Source organism: Leucoraja erinacea, chromosome 8, assembly GCF_028641065.1.
Source record: "Leucoraja erinacea ecotype New England chromosome 8, Leri_hhj_1, whole genome shotgun sequence".
Classification (NCBI taxonomy): domain Eukaryota; kingdom Metazoa; phylum Chordata; class Chondrichthyes; order Rajiformes; family Rajidae; genus Leucoraja; species Leucoraja erinaceus.
In genome coordinates this window covers 68685614-68701424 of record NC_073384.1, presented here as the reverse complement: position 1 = coordinate 68701424, position 15811 = coordinate 68685614, and the positions used below count along the sequence as shown (strand labels likewise).

Below are 15811 nucleotides of genomic sequence, written 5' to 3'. Positions count from 1 at the left end.
TGGTCTACTAATCTGAGGAAAGACATTCTTGCCATAGAGGGAGTACAAAGAATGTTCACCAGACTGATTCCTGGGATTTCATATGAAGAAAGACGGGAAAGACTTGGCTTGTACATGCTAGAATTTAGAAGATTAAGGGGGGGATCTCATAGAAACTTACAAAATTCTTAAGGGGTTGGACAGGCTAGATGCAGGAAGATTATTCCCGATGTTGGGGAAGTCCAGAACTAGGGGTCACAGTTTAAGGATAAGAGGGAAGTCTGTTAGGACCGAGATGAGAAAATCATTTTTTACACAGAGTGGTGAATCTGTGGAAATCTCTGCCACAGAAGGTAGTTGAGGCTATATTTAAGAGGGAATTAGATGTGGCCCTTGTGACTAAAGGGATCAGGGGGTATGGAGAGAAGGCAGGGAAGGGATACTGAGTTGGATGATCAGCCATGATCATATTGAATGGCGGTGCAGGCTCGAAGGGCCGAATGGCCTACTCCTGCACCTATTTTCTATGTTTCTATTTAGTCAGAAGGTGGCAAATCTGTAGAATTAATTTCCCGACGGCTGTGGAGGCCGTCAATGGATATTTTTCAGGCAGAGATAGATAAGATTTTTGATTGGTACGGCTGTCAGGGGTTATGGGGAGAAGGCAGGAGAATGGGGTTAAGAGGAAAAGTAGACAGCTATGATTTAACGGCAGAGTGGACTTGATGTGCCAAATGGCCTAATTCTGCACCTATCACTTATAAACAATTGTAATGTGCAAGTTCCTTCAAGTTCGAACACACAATCAAGGACGGCACATCATAACTTATGTCACCAAACAAACCAATAAAAACTTCAATGACAAACTACATTGATTTGCGAATCATTTTTTTGTCAATCATTCAACGTTTAACAAAATTAAAATCCATTGACAGGTTTGATGCATATCTCAAGTGAACAAAGTCTGCTTCCAATAAGCTCAGATTGTAAATGTTTCTATTTCTATATGGTTGATGCTTTCTTCGCCAGAACAAAATGGCTGAAGAACAAAACCCAGCCTCCACCCCTGGGTCATCCGGCGTCATCTGCGAGATGGTCTCTGCTGATGATTTTGGCTTCCACTATGACTGAGATAAGAACATCTTAGAGCTGAATATCAGTCTGTAGAAGTTTACTATACACAGTATAGGTGAGCAATTCCTACACTAGGCCGTGAATCCACAAGGGACCTGTAAAGAAACAAAAGATTATCGGTGATGGATATATACATGAGCAGCCATCATTGTCAAAATGGTTGCTACGGGAGCAAGTTGGCATTTCATTTTTAAAATGTCATTTCAAAGTCCAATTCCATAACATATGCTGAAATTTGTTGTAGGATATGTCCCTGCAAACATGCACTGCCCTGCCTGCTTCAAAGTCTCCACTATTGTCCCTTTACCCAAAAAGGCAAGGATTACTTGTCTTAATGACCACAGGCCTGTCGCACTGACCTATGTAGTCATGAAGACACTCGAAAGGCTTGTGCTGGCCAAGCTGAAAAATATCACAAACCTCAGCAGTTTGCATATCGGGCCAATAGATCTGTGGATGAAGCAGTCAACCTGGGCCTGCACTTTATCCTACAGCACCTCGACCGCCAGGGGACCGATGTGAAGATCCTTTGTTGATTTTAGCTCTGCATTCAACACCATTGTGCCAGAGCTACTACACCCCAAACCTTCTGAGTTGACTGTGCCTGAACCCCTCTGTCAGTGGATTACCAGCTTCCTGACAGACAGGAAGCAGCATGTGAGGCTGGGAAAGCACATCTCGGACTCGCAAACGCTCAGCATAGGAGCACCGCAAGGCTGCGTACTCTCTCCTCTCCTCTAGTCTCTCTACACCAACGACTGCACCTCCACAGACACCTCTGTCAAGCTTCTCAAGTTTGCAGATGACATAACCCTGATTGGACTGATCAAGGATGAGGAGGAATCTGTCTACAGACAGGAAGTGTTACAGCTGCCGTCCTGGTGCCATCGCAACAACCAAGAGCTCAATGCTCTTAAGACAGTGGAACTGATTGTAGACTTTGGGAGAGCTCCCCCTCCCTTCACCCCACTCACCATCAACAACACCACAGTCACATCTGTGGAGTCTTTTAAGTTCCTGGAAACCATCATCTCCAAGGACCTTAAGTGGGGGGCTACCATCGACTCCACAGTCAAAAAGGCACAACAGAGGATGTGCTTCCTGCGGCAGCTGAGGAAGCACAATCTGCCACAGGCAATGATGGTCCAATTCCACACGGCCATCGTAGTCTGTTCTCACCTTCTCCATCATGGTCTGGTTCGGCTCAGCCACCAAGCACAACACCTGGAGGCTGCAGCGAATCGTCCGATCAGCAGAGAATGTTATTGGCTGCAACCTTCCCTCATTGATGAACTGTACACTGCAAGGGCCAGGAAGCGAGCCGGCAAGATCATCTCTGACCACTCTCACCCTGGCCATAAACTCTTTGAATCACTTCCCTCTGGAAGGCGACTCCGAACTGTCAAAGCTGCCACAACCAGACAAAAAAACTGTTTTTATCCATGAGTAGTTGCTCTACTCAACAGCCAAAAATCTGTAGCCTCCCTTTGATCTGGTATTTTGTTGGTTCACATGCTTGATCAATGGTGTTTTATCATTAATGTTTTATTATTATTAATGTTTAGTGTTTTCTGAGTCATTCGTAACTGTCGCTGTATGTCATGTTGTTACTTGTGGGCGGAGCACCAAGGCAAATTCCTTGTATGTGAATACTTGACCAATAAACTTACTTATATATCAAGGGGAACAGCGTCCCTTATAATAATTCACACTCACTCCTTTTCAATTTGTAAACAAACATAACATTATCTCGACCCAAAATGTCACCTATTCCTTTTCCCCAGAGATGCTGTCTGACCCGATGAGTTACTCCAGCTTTTTGTGTCTATAACATTTTCCTTGTGAGGTCACTATTCCCTCGAAATTGGTCAGAGCCCTTACCTTTAATTGAGCTGACGGATGAGTTTGTTGATTCCTGTTCCACGGTTCCCGGTCTGTCCAAATTCGTTGAGAAATCCCACCTTATTCCTTGCTGCATGTCGAGCTACTGACAGCCTGAAGGGCCAGAGGAAGTTGCTGGCCTCCTTGAAGGATTTTCCCACGGTGTAAATCTCACATATCAGATCCTCAAGACAAATCAATCCCAACTTTCCTGTAAAGAAAATAAGCGAGTTTGGTATTACAACTGCGCATGCCCTGGTCAAAGGTCAAACACATTAAGGATTAAATGAAAATAATAAATTATTTAACTTGTTGAATATCTCATAATTGCAGATTAATGAACTGAACTAGAACTGGGACACAAAGTAGTGTGTGAACAGCAGAACAAGAAAGGAAGCTATTGAGTTGACATAATTCTAGAGTGATTCCTTGGTAGAATAGTTAACAATTTATAGTTTACAGCGCTGCGTTCGCTTTTTAAAAAATCTCAAATGACCTTTGACAAATCCCATGATTCATTGCGTTTATTGAGATACCGAACTCGCTTATACAGAGCAATAAATCTCCGCAAAACACTAACCCTGGTCACACCTGGAATGTTAAGCTGCCGATCCTGCCCTCCTTTCAACCAAATCTCTGATATAATGACCACTCTGGTCTTGTTCATTCACTGTACAAATTGTTTCTATATCTCAACTTGCCTCTCCTGTGAGTTTATCATACCTTTTGTACTACATTTTGTCCTTTCTGTACTTTGCATCAGTATTCACAAAAATAGACATGTATGATGGTGAGATTATACCATGCCATTTGCCCCCTACAATGTCTGTGCCAACCACAATGCCATTTAAACTGCACACCTGCCGCACATGGTTCACATACCTCCATTCTCTGCCAGCTAACGTCCCATCCTAAATGCCTCTGAATGTTTAGAGAGACAGCATCTCTACAAATATTACAGTAAGAGGGCACAAATTTAAAGACGATTTGAGAGGCAGGTTTTCCACAGAAAGGGTTGAACGAGATGCAGATGACATTGTAGAGGCGGGTAAAATAGGGGTATTTAAAAGGTATTTGCACAGGTACAGGAGTGAAGGAATAGACCTAATCTTGGCAGATGGGCTTTGTGTAGTGAAACAACGTGAACTAGTTGGGCTCAAATGTCCATTTCTCTGCTGTGTAACTCTGAGATGGAATGATTGTGATTCCAATTACTATCTCAGCCCCTCAGCAATTTGAGATGCACAAATGTGGACCAAGTGACTTGGTAATTTTGAGATTGGACCCTCGAATCTATTGATTTTTATCCACTTTATTGTTCCCTACGCTGTTAGCTGTATCTGTGTTACCTAGGTGTTGTTCGATGATCGAGTTGTCGGTTAGAGGCACGCGTTTCTTGTTGACTTTTGCTTGACCACGTTTCAAAATAAGTTCACGGATAGATTTTAAATTCGGAATCCTGCAAAGAGAAAGGAAGACGAGTAAAGTGATCACATTAAGTGACACTGTGAGTTGTGCTGTCATATGCAGCACCCCATGCTCTACATTCACAATCCCACTCTAATCACTCTACCAATCAGCTACCGTGCCTTCATTACAACCATCATGGTTTGAAAATGAAATGTTGCCTTGAATTTCCAGTCACTAAACCAAGCTCAGGGCTGCATCTCTGGGCAGCTTGACAGGCAACTCATCCTCAGGCTTCATTTCAAATTTTCTCCCTTTCCAAATGCCAGCAACATTCCACTGTGTTATTCAGACAATATGGGTCGTGCGCAATATTTATTCCTCCAATCAAATAAAACAGACGATGTAGTTGATGATTGCATTGTTGTTTGTGGGAAACTGCTGCATTATCTACATTATCTCACAGATTGTACAGGTACTAAGAAGCTACATAAGAAGTGAATTGTCCCAGAGTACTTGTTCCTCAGAGAACTGGTCTCAGAGAGCCTGTCTCCTAGACCCCAGAGAGATGGGCCCCAGACAACCTGACCCCTAGAGAACCTGTCGCAGAGAGCCAGTTTCACAATGACTTATGAACAGCATTGTGACCTTACCCCCAAGCAACATAGGGCTCCACCACCTTCAGCATCCTCAATGACGTCTTGTTCAATTTCACAAATGTTCCACTGTAGAGTTGTCGGAGTCTCAACATTTCAACAACTTTCCGCACTTTAGGACTGACCCCATGAATCCTGCAAAATAGATGGATTTAATGACTGAGCTTTGTTCAATGCATTCAGAAAAGGTTTGTACTTGCCACCAATGCTGGCAGCGTGATACTCACTGTCTGATCCGCACGGCAAAGGCCAGCTTCTGGCCCTCAGGCACATTGTTCCAATCAGGCTTCTTTACCATCCGAACAAATCGAACCTCATCCCGGTATTTCCGCCGGGAGTCTTTTATGAAATTCTCAACTCGTTTAAACCGAATCTTCTTCCCTTTCTGAAGCTGAAATGTAAAAGCAACTACAGTTCAATTCTAGATCAATATTTATATAGACAGATTTATCTACAGCAAGGGACAGAAGTGTGGCTGTCAATCCCATGGATATCCAGTCACTTGCTCTGCCTTATTTCTCAATGGTAGTTAAGCATTATTTATTGCCACACATACCTAGACATGGTGAATGTTTTGTTCTGCATACAATCCAATAAATTAATTCTGTCACAAACACAGTCATATATCAATACAAGAGTATAATGATTGAAGTGTGGAAAAAAAAAAGATTTTTTTTCGGAGGCAGTGTACAGAGTTGCCAAATTGCAAAGCCACCTTGTACCTCCTAAATTCTTAAAAATATCAAGTTTTATCTTGGCCTTAAAGGCCCGTTGTCTTGGCGATGGCCCTGACTCGACCAGACCTGGCGATGCTGAAGGTGTCCTTCACTTGCATTCTGGGCAGCCTCTGCAGCCTTCTCCTCTCTAGTAAAGTGATATGCTTATGACTTGAGAAAACTTTCCCAGACACACTTACAATGTGCCCCATCTAATCCCTTCGCACAACGGCAGTCCTACTCAATACAAGGGAAGTTGAAATCATCAACTATTAAAACCCTTTTATTCTTATAGCTATCCTCGGGTCTCACTGCATATTTGTTCCTCTAATTCCCGCTGAACATTGGAGGACCTATAGTACAATACCATTAATCCCACCACCCCCTTCTTATATCTCAATTCCATCCATATAGCCTCACTGCACAACCATCCAGGAATATCTTCCAGTAAGTACCACTGTGATATTTTCCCTAATCAAGCCCTTGTCCTGTATTACGCCCCCACCATTTATGCCCTGTAACAGTAAGTTGCCAGCTCCCCCACCATGTTTCCACAACTGCTCCAATATCTCAGACCCATGATTATATTCATGCTGTGTTCATCTGCCTGTCAAGCCTCCTATTAGACCCTACTCGCTCCCTCTCCTGTTACTGAACTTCATTGCTTGAACTGAACTTTTTGTGATCAACCCACATATTTCTTCCTCTGCCTCTGCTCACTACTGGGGTGGGGGGGGGGGGGGGGGGGGGGGGGGGGGTACAGTACAATCCCATCAATGTGATCACCTTACATCCCAACTCCACACAAATAGCCTCACTGGATGACCCCCCCCCCCGAAATATCCAGAGTACTACCATGATGTTCTCCCTAATCAAAATGTAACCTCCTGCAGTATCGCTAGCCCAGAACATCGAGCTGCCAGTCCCGCCCTCCGTCAGCTATGTTTCATTAATAGTTATAACATACCAGTGCCATGTTACCCATCCACGCCAAGTTCATCTGCCTTACCTGGACTTTCTCTGGAGTATTGGAGACTGAGGGGAGTCCAGACAGGTTTATAAAATGATGTGTCTTTTCCCTAAGGTGGACATGTAGAAACTACAGGGCATTGGTTTGAGGTGAGTGGGGGACTGTTTAGAGGAGATCTCTAGCCACAGGAAAGGTCCCGGAGCTTTGTACATGGCAGGCTGTGCGTGTCTAACTCGATTGAGCTTTGTGAGGATGTGATGAGGGTAGGTGGTTAGTCTCTACTATGATTTTTGTAAGGCATTTGATAATATCCCCCATGGTGGCCTAATCCAGAAGACTAAGATACACAGGATTGACAGAGACTTTGTCGTATGGATTCAGAAGTGGATTACTGATAGAAGACAGAGGGTTGTGGTGGAAGGATTACATTCAGGCAACAGGTCTGTGACCTGTGGAGTTCTGCAGGGATCTGTGTGCTGCAACCTCTGCGGTTTGTGATATATATTAATGACATGGATGCAAACACGGATGGGTTGGTTAGTAAGTTTGCAGATACATAGAAACATAGAAAATAGGTGCAGGAGGCCATTCGGCCCTTCGAGCCAGCACCGCCATTCATTGTGATCATGGCCGATCGTCCCCAATTAATAACCCGTGCCTGCCTTCTCCCCATATCCCTTGATTCCACTGGCCCCTAGAGCTCTATCTGACTCTCTCTTAAATCCATCCAGTGATTTGGCCTCCACTGCCCTCTGTGGCAGGGAATTCCACAAATTCACAACTCTCTGGGTGAAAATGTGTTTTCTCACCTCAGTCTTAAATGGCCTCCTCTTTATTCTAAAACTGTGGCCCCTGGTTCTGGACTCGCCCAACATTGGGAACATTTTTCCTGCATCTAGCTTGTCCAGCCCTTTTATAATTTTATATGTTTCTATAAGATCCCCCCCTTATCCTTCTAAACTCGTGAATATAAGAGAATACTTGTAACTCCCTGAAAGTGGCAACACAAGTTGATAGCGAGGTAAATGCTGCAAATATAATGCTTGCTTTCATCGGTCAGGGCTTTGAGTGTAAGAGTCCGGAAACGATGAAGCAGCTACAGTGGCTTGCAGAAGTATTCATACCCCTTGAACTTTTCCACATTTTGTCACGTTACAACCACAAACGTAAATGTATTTTATTGGGATTTTATGTGATAGACCAACACAAAGTGGCGCATAATTGTGAAGTGGAAGGAAAATGATACATGGTTTTCAAATTTTTTACAAATAAAAAACTGAAAAGTGTTGCATGCAAAAGTATTCAGCCCCCTTTACTCTGATACCCCTAAATAAAATCCAGTGCAACCAATTGCCTTCAGAAGTCACCTAATTAGTAAATAGAGCCCACTTGTGTGTAATCTAATCTCAGTATAAATACAGCTGTTCTGTGAAGGCCTCAGAGGTTTGTTAGAGAACATTAGTGAACAAACAGCATCATGAAGCCCAAGGAACACACACACAGACAGGTCAGGGATAAAGTTGTGGAGAAGTTTAAACTAGGGTTAGGTTATAAAAAAATATCCCAAGCTTTGAACATCTCACGGAGCATTGTTCAATCCATCATCCGAAAATGGAAAGAGTATGGCACAACTGCAAACCTACCAAGACATGGCCGTCCACTTAAACTGACAGGCCGGGCAAGGAGAGCATTGATCAGAGAAGCAGCCAAGCCATGGTAACTCTGGAGGAGCTGCAGAGATCCACAGCTCAGGTGGGAGAATCTGTCCACAGGACAACTATTAGTCGTGCACTCCACAAATTGGACCTTTATGGAAGAGTGGCAAGAAGAAAGCCATTGTTGAAAAAAAGCCATAAGAAGTCCCATTTACAGTTTGCCACAAGCCATGTGGGGGACACAGCAAACATGTGGAAGAAGGTGCTCTGGTCAGATGAGACCAAAATTGAAGTTTTTGGCCTAAATGCAAAACGCTATGTGTGGCGGAAAACTAACACTGCACATCACCCTGAACATACAACCAGAGCTACAATGAAATGGTTTAGATCAAAGCATAATCATGTGTTAGAATGGCCCAGTCAAAGTCCAGACCTAAATCCAATTGAGAATCTCTGGCAAGACTTGAAAATTGCTGTTCAGACGCTCTCCATCCAATCTGACTGAGCTTGAGCTATTTTGCAAAGAAGAACGGGCAAATATTTCAGTCTCTAGATGTGCAAAGCTGGTAGAGACATACCCCAAAAGACTTGCAGCTGTAATTGCAGCGAAAGGTGGTTCTACAAAGTATTGACTCAGGGGGGCGGAATACTTTTGCACGCCACACTTTTCAGTTTTTTATTTGTAAAGAAATTTGAAAACCATGTATCACCTTCCTTCCACTTCACAATTATGCACCGCTTTGTGTTGGTCTATCACATAAAATCCCAATAAAATACATTTACGTTTGTGGTTGTAACATGACAAAATGTGGAAAAGTTCAAGGGGTATGAAAACTTTTGCAAGCCACTGTATATAGGACTATTGTTAAAACACATTTGGAGTACTGCGTGTAGTTCTGCCACCCCAATACAGGAAAAGGTGTAGAGGAGGTTTAGAACATAGAATAATACAGCACAGGAATGAGTCCTTTGGCCCACAATGTTTGTGCCGAACATGATATCTAACTAAACTAATCTCATCTACCTGTACATGAACTATTCCCTGAACTTCCATGTGCCTATCTCTGTGTCTAATGCAGGCATCATTCCATTTGACAGAATGATGTCTGGATTAGGTGGTTATTTCGCTACAGGGAGAGGTTGGACAAACTTGCAATGTCTTCTCTGGAACGCCAGGGGTTGTGGGAAGGCCTGATAGGTATATAAGATTTTGAGAGGCACAGACAGTCAGAACCTTTTTCCCAGGATGGAAAAATCGATTACGAGAGGACATAGTTTTAAAGTGAGAGCGGCAAAGTTTAAAGGAGATGTGTGGGGCACCTTTATTTTACACACAGGTAGAGTGCCTGGTAGGCACTGCTGGCGTTGGTAGATATGATAGTGGCATTTAAGAAACTTTTGGATAGGCCTAAGGATATGCAGGGATATGGATTATGTGCAGGTGGACAAGAGATGATCTTGGCATTGTGGGCCATAGCACTTGTTCTTGTTCTGTACTATTCAATGTTCCATGAGATGTGTGGAGAAAGTTCTTTTAGAGAACTGTAGGTGCCTGGAACATACTGTGGGACAGTGGTGGAAGCAGAAATGACAGTGGTGGAAGCAGATATGACAGTGGTGTTTAAGACAAATATAGGAAGATGCAAGGCTTGGGGGATATGGATCATAGGATAGGAATAGAATGAGGCCATTCGGGCCCATCAAGTTTACTCCGCCATTCAATCATGGCTGATCTACCTCTCCCTCCTAACCGCATTCTCCTCCTTCTCCCCGTTACCTCTGACATCCGTACTAATCAAGAATGAAGAAAAAGGATGACGAGCAAGCAGATGGGGTCAGTTTAATTTGACATCCTGTTCGATAACAAATGTTGTGGGCTGAAGGTGTACCTGTGCTGCACTGTTCTGTTTTCCAACAAGGTTTCCATTGTAACCAGCTAATCAGTGCACGTACGGTGTGAGAGAGAAGGAAGTCTGCATCTGCCAATTACGTTAACAACACCATAATCAGTGGAATGAAAGTATTTCAGACCTTTCGCTTTTCCTGCAAGGCATATTTGGCTTGGGTAGCTTTGATAGCTTGGTAAGCCTTCCGTCGCTTCAGCAGATTCTCTGGGACAAGTGGCACCTTCCTCCTCTCTCTGAAAAACACCAGCAGAGTTCATTTGCAATTAAAGAAGGATGACAGACCCTCAAACTAAAGTACGTTTTATCAAGTGAAAGAGCAGTAACTAAAGGCATTGTGCAATGATCAAAGAAAGCACTATGCTCCATTAGAGAAATTAGAAGTTGTCCTATGTATTACCGTAGACAAAAGGAACTACAAATGCTGGAATCTTGATCAACCAACCTTTCTGTCCTGGGCTTCCTGCATTACCAGTGTTAGGCACAAGCAAACTGATGGAAAACTCCCTTGTATTCTGCTTGGGTACCGTACACACACACCCCCCCCCCCCCCCCCCCCCCCCCCCCCCCCCATTCCCTTCCACCCATATCCTTCCCTCTGGCTTTATATTTCACTCCAATATCTGACACCCTTTTGCCTCCTTTTCATCTCTAACGTCTGTCCATCCATCCACCATTCAAACCCCCTCACCTGTATCCACCTAGCACTTGCCAGCCTTTTTTCTGCCCCCATCTTTCTCCCATCTACAACATCCAATTTGAGGTAGGGTCCTGACCAGAAATGTCTCTTCTGCATTCCCCCTTCAGATGCTGCCTGACCCGTGGAGAATATCCACATACCCCTTCCCTAAACCTCCATCCCCACATCTTTCTCCACAGTGAATATCGATGTATTCACACTGGAACCTACTCTTTTCGGTGTCTCCAGGCTCAGATTCAGATTCAAACTTTATTGTCATTGTGCAGTGTACAGTACAGAGCCAACAAAAAGCAGTTAGCATCTCCCTAGAAGAGCGACAAAGAATATGAACAATAAATAAATATATTTATTTAGGCAAACTGATAGGGATCCAATAGGGTGCCTTCCTACACAGTGGGAAACTTTGATTCTGCTGTGTGGGGATGTTTTATGTTAAATTCTATAGCGTGTTGTGTCCTTTATTTTTATTGTATGGCTGTATGAGAATTTCATTTCACTGTGCCATTTGGCACATGTGACAATTAAATCTAACTTGAATCTTGAATGTGGGGGTTAGGCCAGGTGTGCCAGGGCTAGCCTCTCGAAGCACTTGGTGATGATGGGAGTAAGTGCAACTGGGCGGAAGTCGTTGAGGCTTGCCGCAGTGGAGTGTTTTGGCACCGGCACGATGGAGGTGGTTTTAAGGCACGTGGGGACAACTGCTTGGACAAGTGACAGGTTGAAGATGTCAGTCCAGACGTCTGTCAGCTGCGCAGCCCGGGGATGCCGTCAGGGCCAGCAGCCTTACGTGCAATCCTACTCAGTGCCATAATTTCCTTTCTGGCCACAAAGGAACCTACTCCTTCCCTAGTCATCCTCTTCCTTCTAATACACAATCCACAAGAGCAATACGTGACTTACTATTAGCATTCAATTTAACAGCCGAAACCGCAGCCTTGTTAACCAACCGAGATAAGCAAATATCATTCACGCTGCCTCCATTATTCCTCACAATTGTTTCACCTGCACTTTCTCTGTAACTTTGGGATGGGTAAGAACATGCGGCTGGGATATTATAGCTGTTGCACAACAAGGCAATCAGGAGGACAGGCCGAGCAGCCCAATATTTAGAACTAAGCTATATCCTGCACTATTTTCTCTTTTGGACTGAAGATCACGCCTCATCTTCCTGCGCTCCAATAAATACAGCCTTCTCAAACTCTCCCTAAAGCTCAGAACCTCTAGTCCTTGTAAATCTTCTCTGTACCCTTTCCAGCGTGACAACATCTTACCTATGACATGGAGTCCAGAACTGAACACAATACTCCAAGTTTGGCCTCACAACGTCTTATACAACTACAACATGACCTCCCAACCTCTGTACTCAATACTCTGACTGATGAAGGATAACGTGCCAAGCGCCTTTTTGGCCACCGTATCTACCTGCAACTGCACCATCAAAGAATCATCACCAGCACTCGTAGATCCCTTTGCTGTACAACACTCATCACAGGTACCAGTCTGAGATGCAACCTTCCACCATCACCCTCTGCTTCCTTCCATGATGCCACTTTTCTATCCATTCTCTCCATGCGATCTAACCTTCCAGAGCAGTCTACCATGCGGAACCTTGTCGAATGCTTTGCTGAAGTCCATGTATCAACATCTACAGCTCTGCCCTCATCAATCTTTTTGGTTACTTCTTCAAAAAACTCAATCTGATTTGTGAGACATGACCTCCCACATACAAACCTATGTTGACCTGAAACGTCACCCAACTGAGTTAATCCAACACTTTCTGTCTATCCCCAATCAACACTTGTCCATCTAAATGCTCGTATATCCTATCTCTCCGAATACTCTCCAGTAACTTACCAACTACAGCTGTTAAGCTCACTGGCCTATAGTTCCCAGCATTTTCCCTGCAGCTCTTCTGGAATAGAGGCACAACATTTGCCATCCTCCACTCTTCTGGCACCTCTCCTGTATTTAAAGACGACTGGTAAATGTCAACGAGGGCTTCTGCTTTCATCTCTGGTTTCCCATATATCTGATCAGACCCTGGAGATTTGTCCACCTTCATACATGATAGTACCTTCAGCACCTCTTCGACCGCAACACTGACAGCTCTCAATACACTTCCATTGACTGCCCTAAGTTCCTCCATCCTCCTGTCATTCTCCTCGGCTAATACAGAGGAGAAATACTCATTGAGGACCTTGCCCATCTCCTGTGGCTCCACATAGAGTTGACCGCTTTGATTCCTTATTCGTATTTCTGATTACTCTTCAATTTCCTTTGATAACCAATGTTCCCCTAATCTTAACATCTTTGCTTCTCACCTTTTCTTTGAACGCTTGCTATCCTAACTATCATTTAATGGATGTGACTTTTCCCTGCAGCAGCTATTCCCAACCTACTTCCACTAGGTCCTGTCTTACACTGTTGAAATCAGACATTCCTCACATACCATACTCCCCACCATTGACTCCATGCTGCCTCGGAAAAACAGCTAACATAATCAAAGACTAGTCCCACTCTGTTCATTCCTTCTGTTTACTACTCCTGTTCGGCAGAGGTACAGAAACATGAAAGCGTGCACAACCAGACTCAGGAACAGCTTCTTCCCTTCTGTTAAGCCTTCTGGATGGTGCTTCCATAAGGCAGGGTACTGTTCGATACACCCCTATCACACTATGGTCATTGGACTTTGTCAAAAGAACGTGCACTAAAATGCTGAGAACTATATTCTGCACTCTCTATCTTCCCATTTTGTCTTTCTATTGTACTTGTATTTCACTTGATTGTATTTATGTGTGGTACATCTGATCTGTTTGAACTGCACTTCGGTACATGTGACAATAATAAACCGAAACCGTTAAAACCTTAACACCTGGACCAAGCTCATCTTGAGGACATTAAAGGGAAGTGGTAAATAGAGACAGAATGGGACCCCTCACAAACCAACGTGCTTATCTTTATGTGGAACCGCAGGGGATGGGCAAAGTCCATGAGTATTTCTCCTGTTTTTATCGTGGAGAAAGACATGAAGACTGCAAAACCTGGGAGTTAATGGCGATGTCTTGAGGTCAGCCTGTATAATGGTCAACAAAGTGGTGGACATCCTAAGGCGTGTGAACAGGTAAATCTCTCGGGCCTAATCAGATATATCCGAAGATATGTAGGAAGCTGGAGAAGATGACGGATAGGTTTGTAGCTTAATTGGCTTGGTATAATTGTTCCTAGTGTTTGTAGAATAGCGTTAATGTGCAGGGGTCAGCACGGACTCTGCGGGCCAAAAGGCCTGTTTCCGCTCTGTATCTCTAAACTAAACTAAATAAATTACAGGCTGAGATATATGAATCATTTGACATGGGTGAACATGATTAATAAGTTTGCAGACGATATTAGAGCAGATGGCATTGTAGGTAGCGAAGATGGTTGTGAAAAATTGCTGCAGGAACTTGATCTTTTGACCAGGTGAGCTGAGGAATGGTTGATGGAATTTAGAAACATAGAAAATAAGTGCAGTAGGGGGCCATTCGGCTCTTAATATGGAGAAATGTGAAGCATTTTGGAAAGTCTAACAAGGGCAGGACCTACACAATAAATGGCAGGATACTGGGAAATGTTGTAGAGCAAAGTGCAGGTACATAGTTTCTTGAATGTGGTGTCATGGGTAGGTTAATGGGTTAATCAAAAATACTTTTGGCACATCACCCCACATCAGTCAGGCTATTGAGTTTTGGCAGGGATGTTAAGTTACAGTTGCACAAGACATCAGTGAGGTTAAATTTGTCGTATTGTGTTTAGTTGTGGCCACCCTGCTATAGAAGGACGTTGTTAAGCTGGAAAGAAGATTTACGAGGGTCTGAGCTGAAGGGAGAGGTTGCGCAGGCCAGGACTTTATTTGGAGCAGGCAATATGGTGATCTTATAAAGGTGTATAACATGAGCGAGATAGATAAAGTGAATACTTTTACCCAGAGTAGGAAATCAAGAACTGGAAGACATCGTTTTCAGGAGAGAGGGGCAACTATTTCCACTCAGAATGGGGTGGGTGTATCGCAGGGATATAGTTGAGGCAGGGACTATATAACAAGACACTTAGACAGACAGACACATGGATAGGAACGATGGGCCAACCCACTGTAGATGGGGCAGCTTGGTCGCCATGGGCCGAAGGGCCTGTGCTGTGCCGCGCTGCAGGACCCGCTCTATCCCCCATGTCGGGGGGGGGGGGGGGGGGTGCGGGGACATCGCTCGCGAGGAGCAAATGTCATTTGGTCGCATATCTTGACATTTAAGGATCATTTTCCTGGTGACCCACAAAAGGCCTGATCTACCGCACCTGACCGCTCGCCGGTCACCCCGCACTGATGCGGCCCGGGCGCCGATGGCGGCGGATTGTCGCCGCCACCTTGACCGTCACTTACCCCGTGTCCGCCATCTTCCTCCCGGCGAGCACAGCACGCATGCGCAACCGTGGCCCGGCCCGACGCAGCGCTGCTGCCCCCAGCGGCAGGGAGTGTAACAGCAACAGCGCTGCTGCCCCTCAGCGGCAGGGAGTGTAACAGCAACAGCGCTGCTGCCCCTCAGCGGCAGGGAGTGTAACAGCAACAGCGCTGCTGCCCTCCCCCCTCCCCCCCCCCAGCGGCAGGGAGTGTAACAGCAACCCCCCCAGCGGCAGGGAGTGTAATAGCAACAGCGCTGCTGCCCCCCAGCGGCAGGGAGTGTAACAGCAACAGCGCTGCTGCCCCCCAGCGGCAGGGAGTGTAACAACAACAGCGCTGCTGCCCCCCAGCGGCAAGGAGTGTAACAGCAACAGCGC

The 15811-nt window shown here is 44.8% G+C and overlaps 1 protein-coding gene across 1 annotated transcript; it reads right to left on the bottom strand.

Annotated features, from left to right (window-relative positions):
- Positions 1-850: 850 nt before the first annotated feature.
- On the bottom strand, positions 851-15521 carry rpl7l1 (ribosomal protein L7-like 1). Its single transcript, XM_055639929.1, has 7 exons — positions 15417-15521; positions 10430-10538; positions 5285-5448; positions 5055-5192; positions 4344-4453; positions 2995-3205; positions 851-1208 (listed from the first exon to the last, which is right to left on the bottom strand). Exons 1-6 carry the CDS (start codon positions 15455-15457, stop codon positions 2997-2999), a joined length of 771 nt encoding a protein of 256 aa, XP_055495904.1. The 5' UTR covers positions 15458-15521; the 3' UTR covers positions 851-1208; positions 2995-2996.
- Positions 15522-15811: the final 290 nt, after the last annotated feature.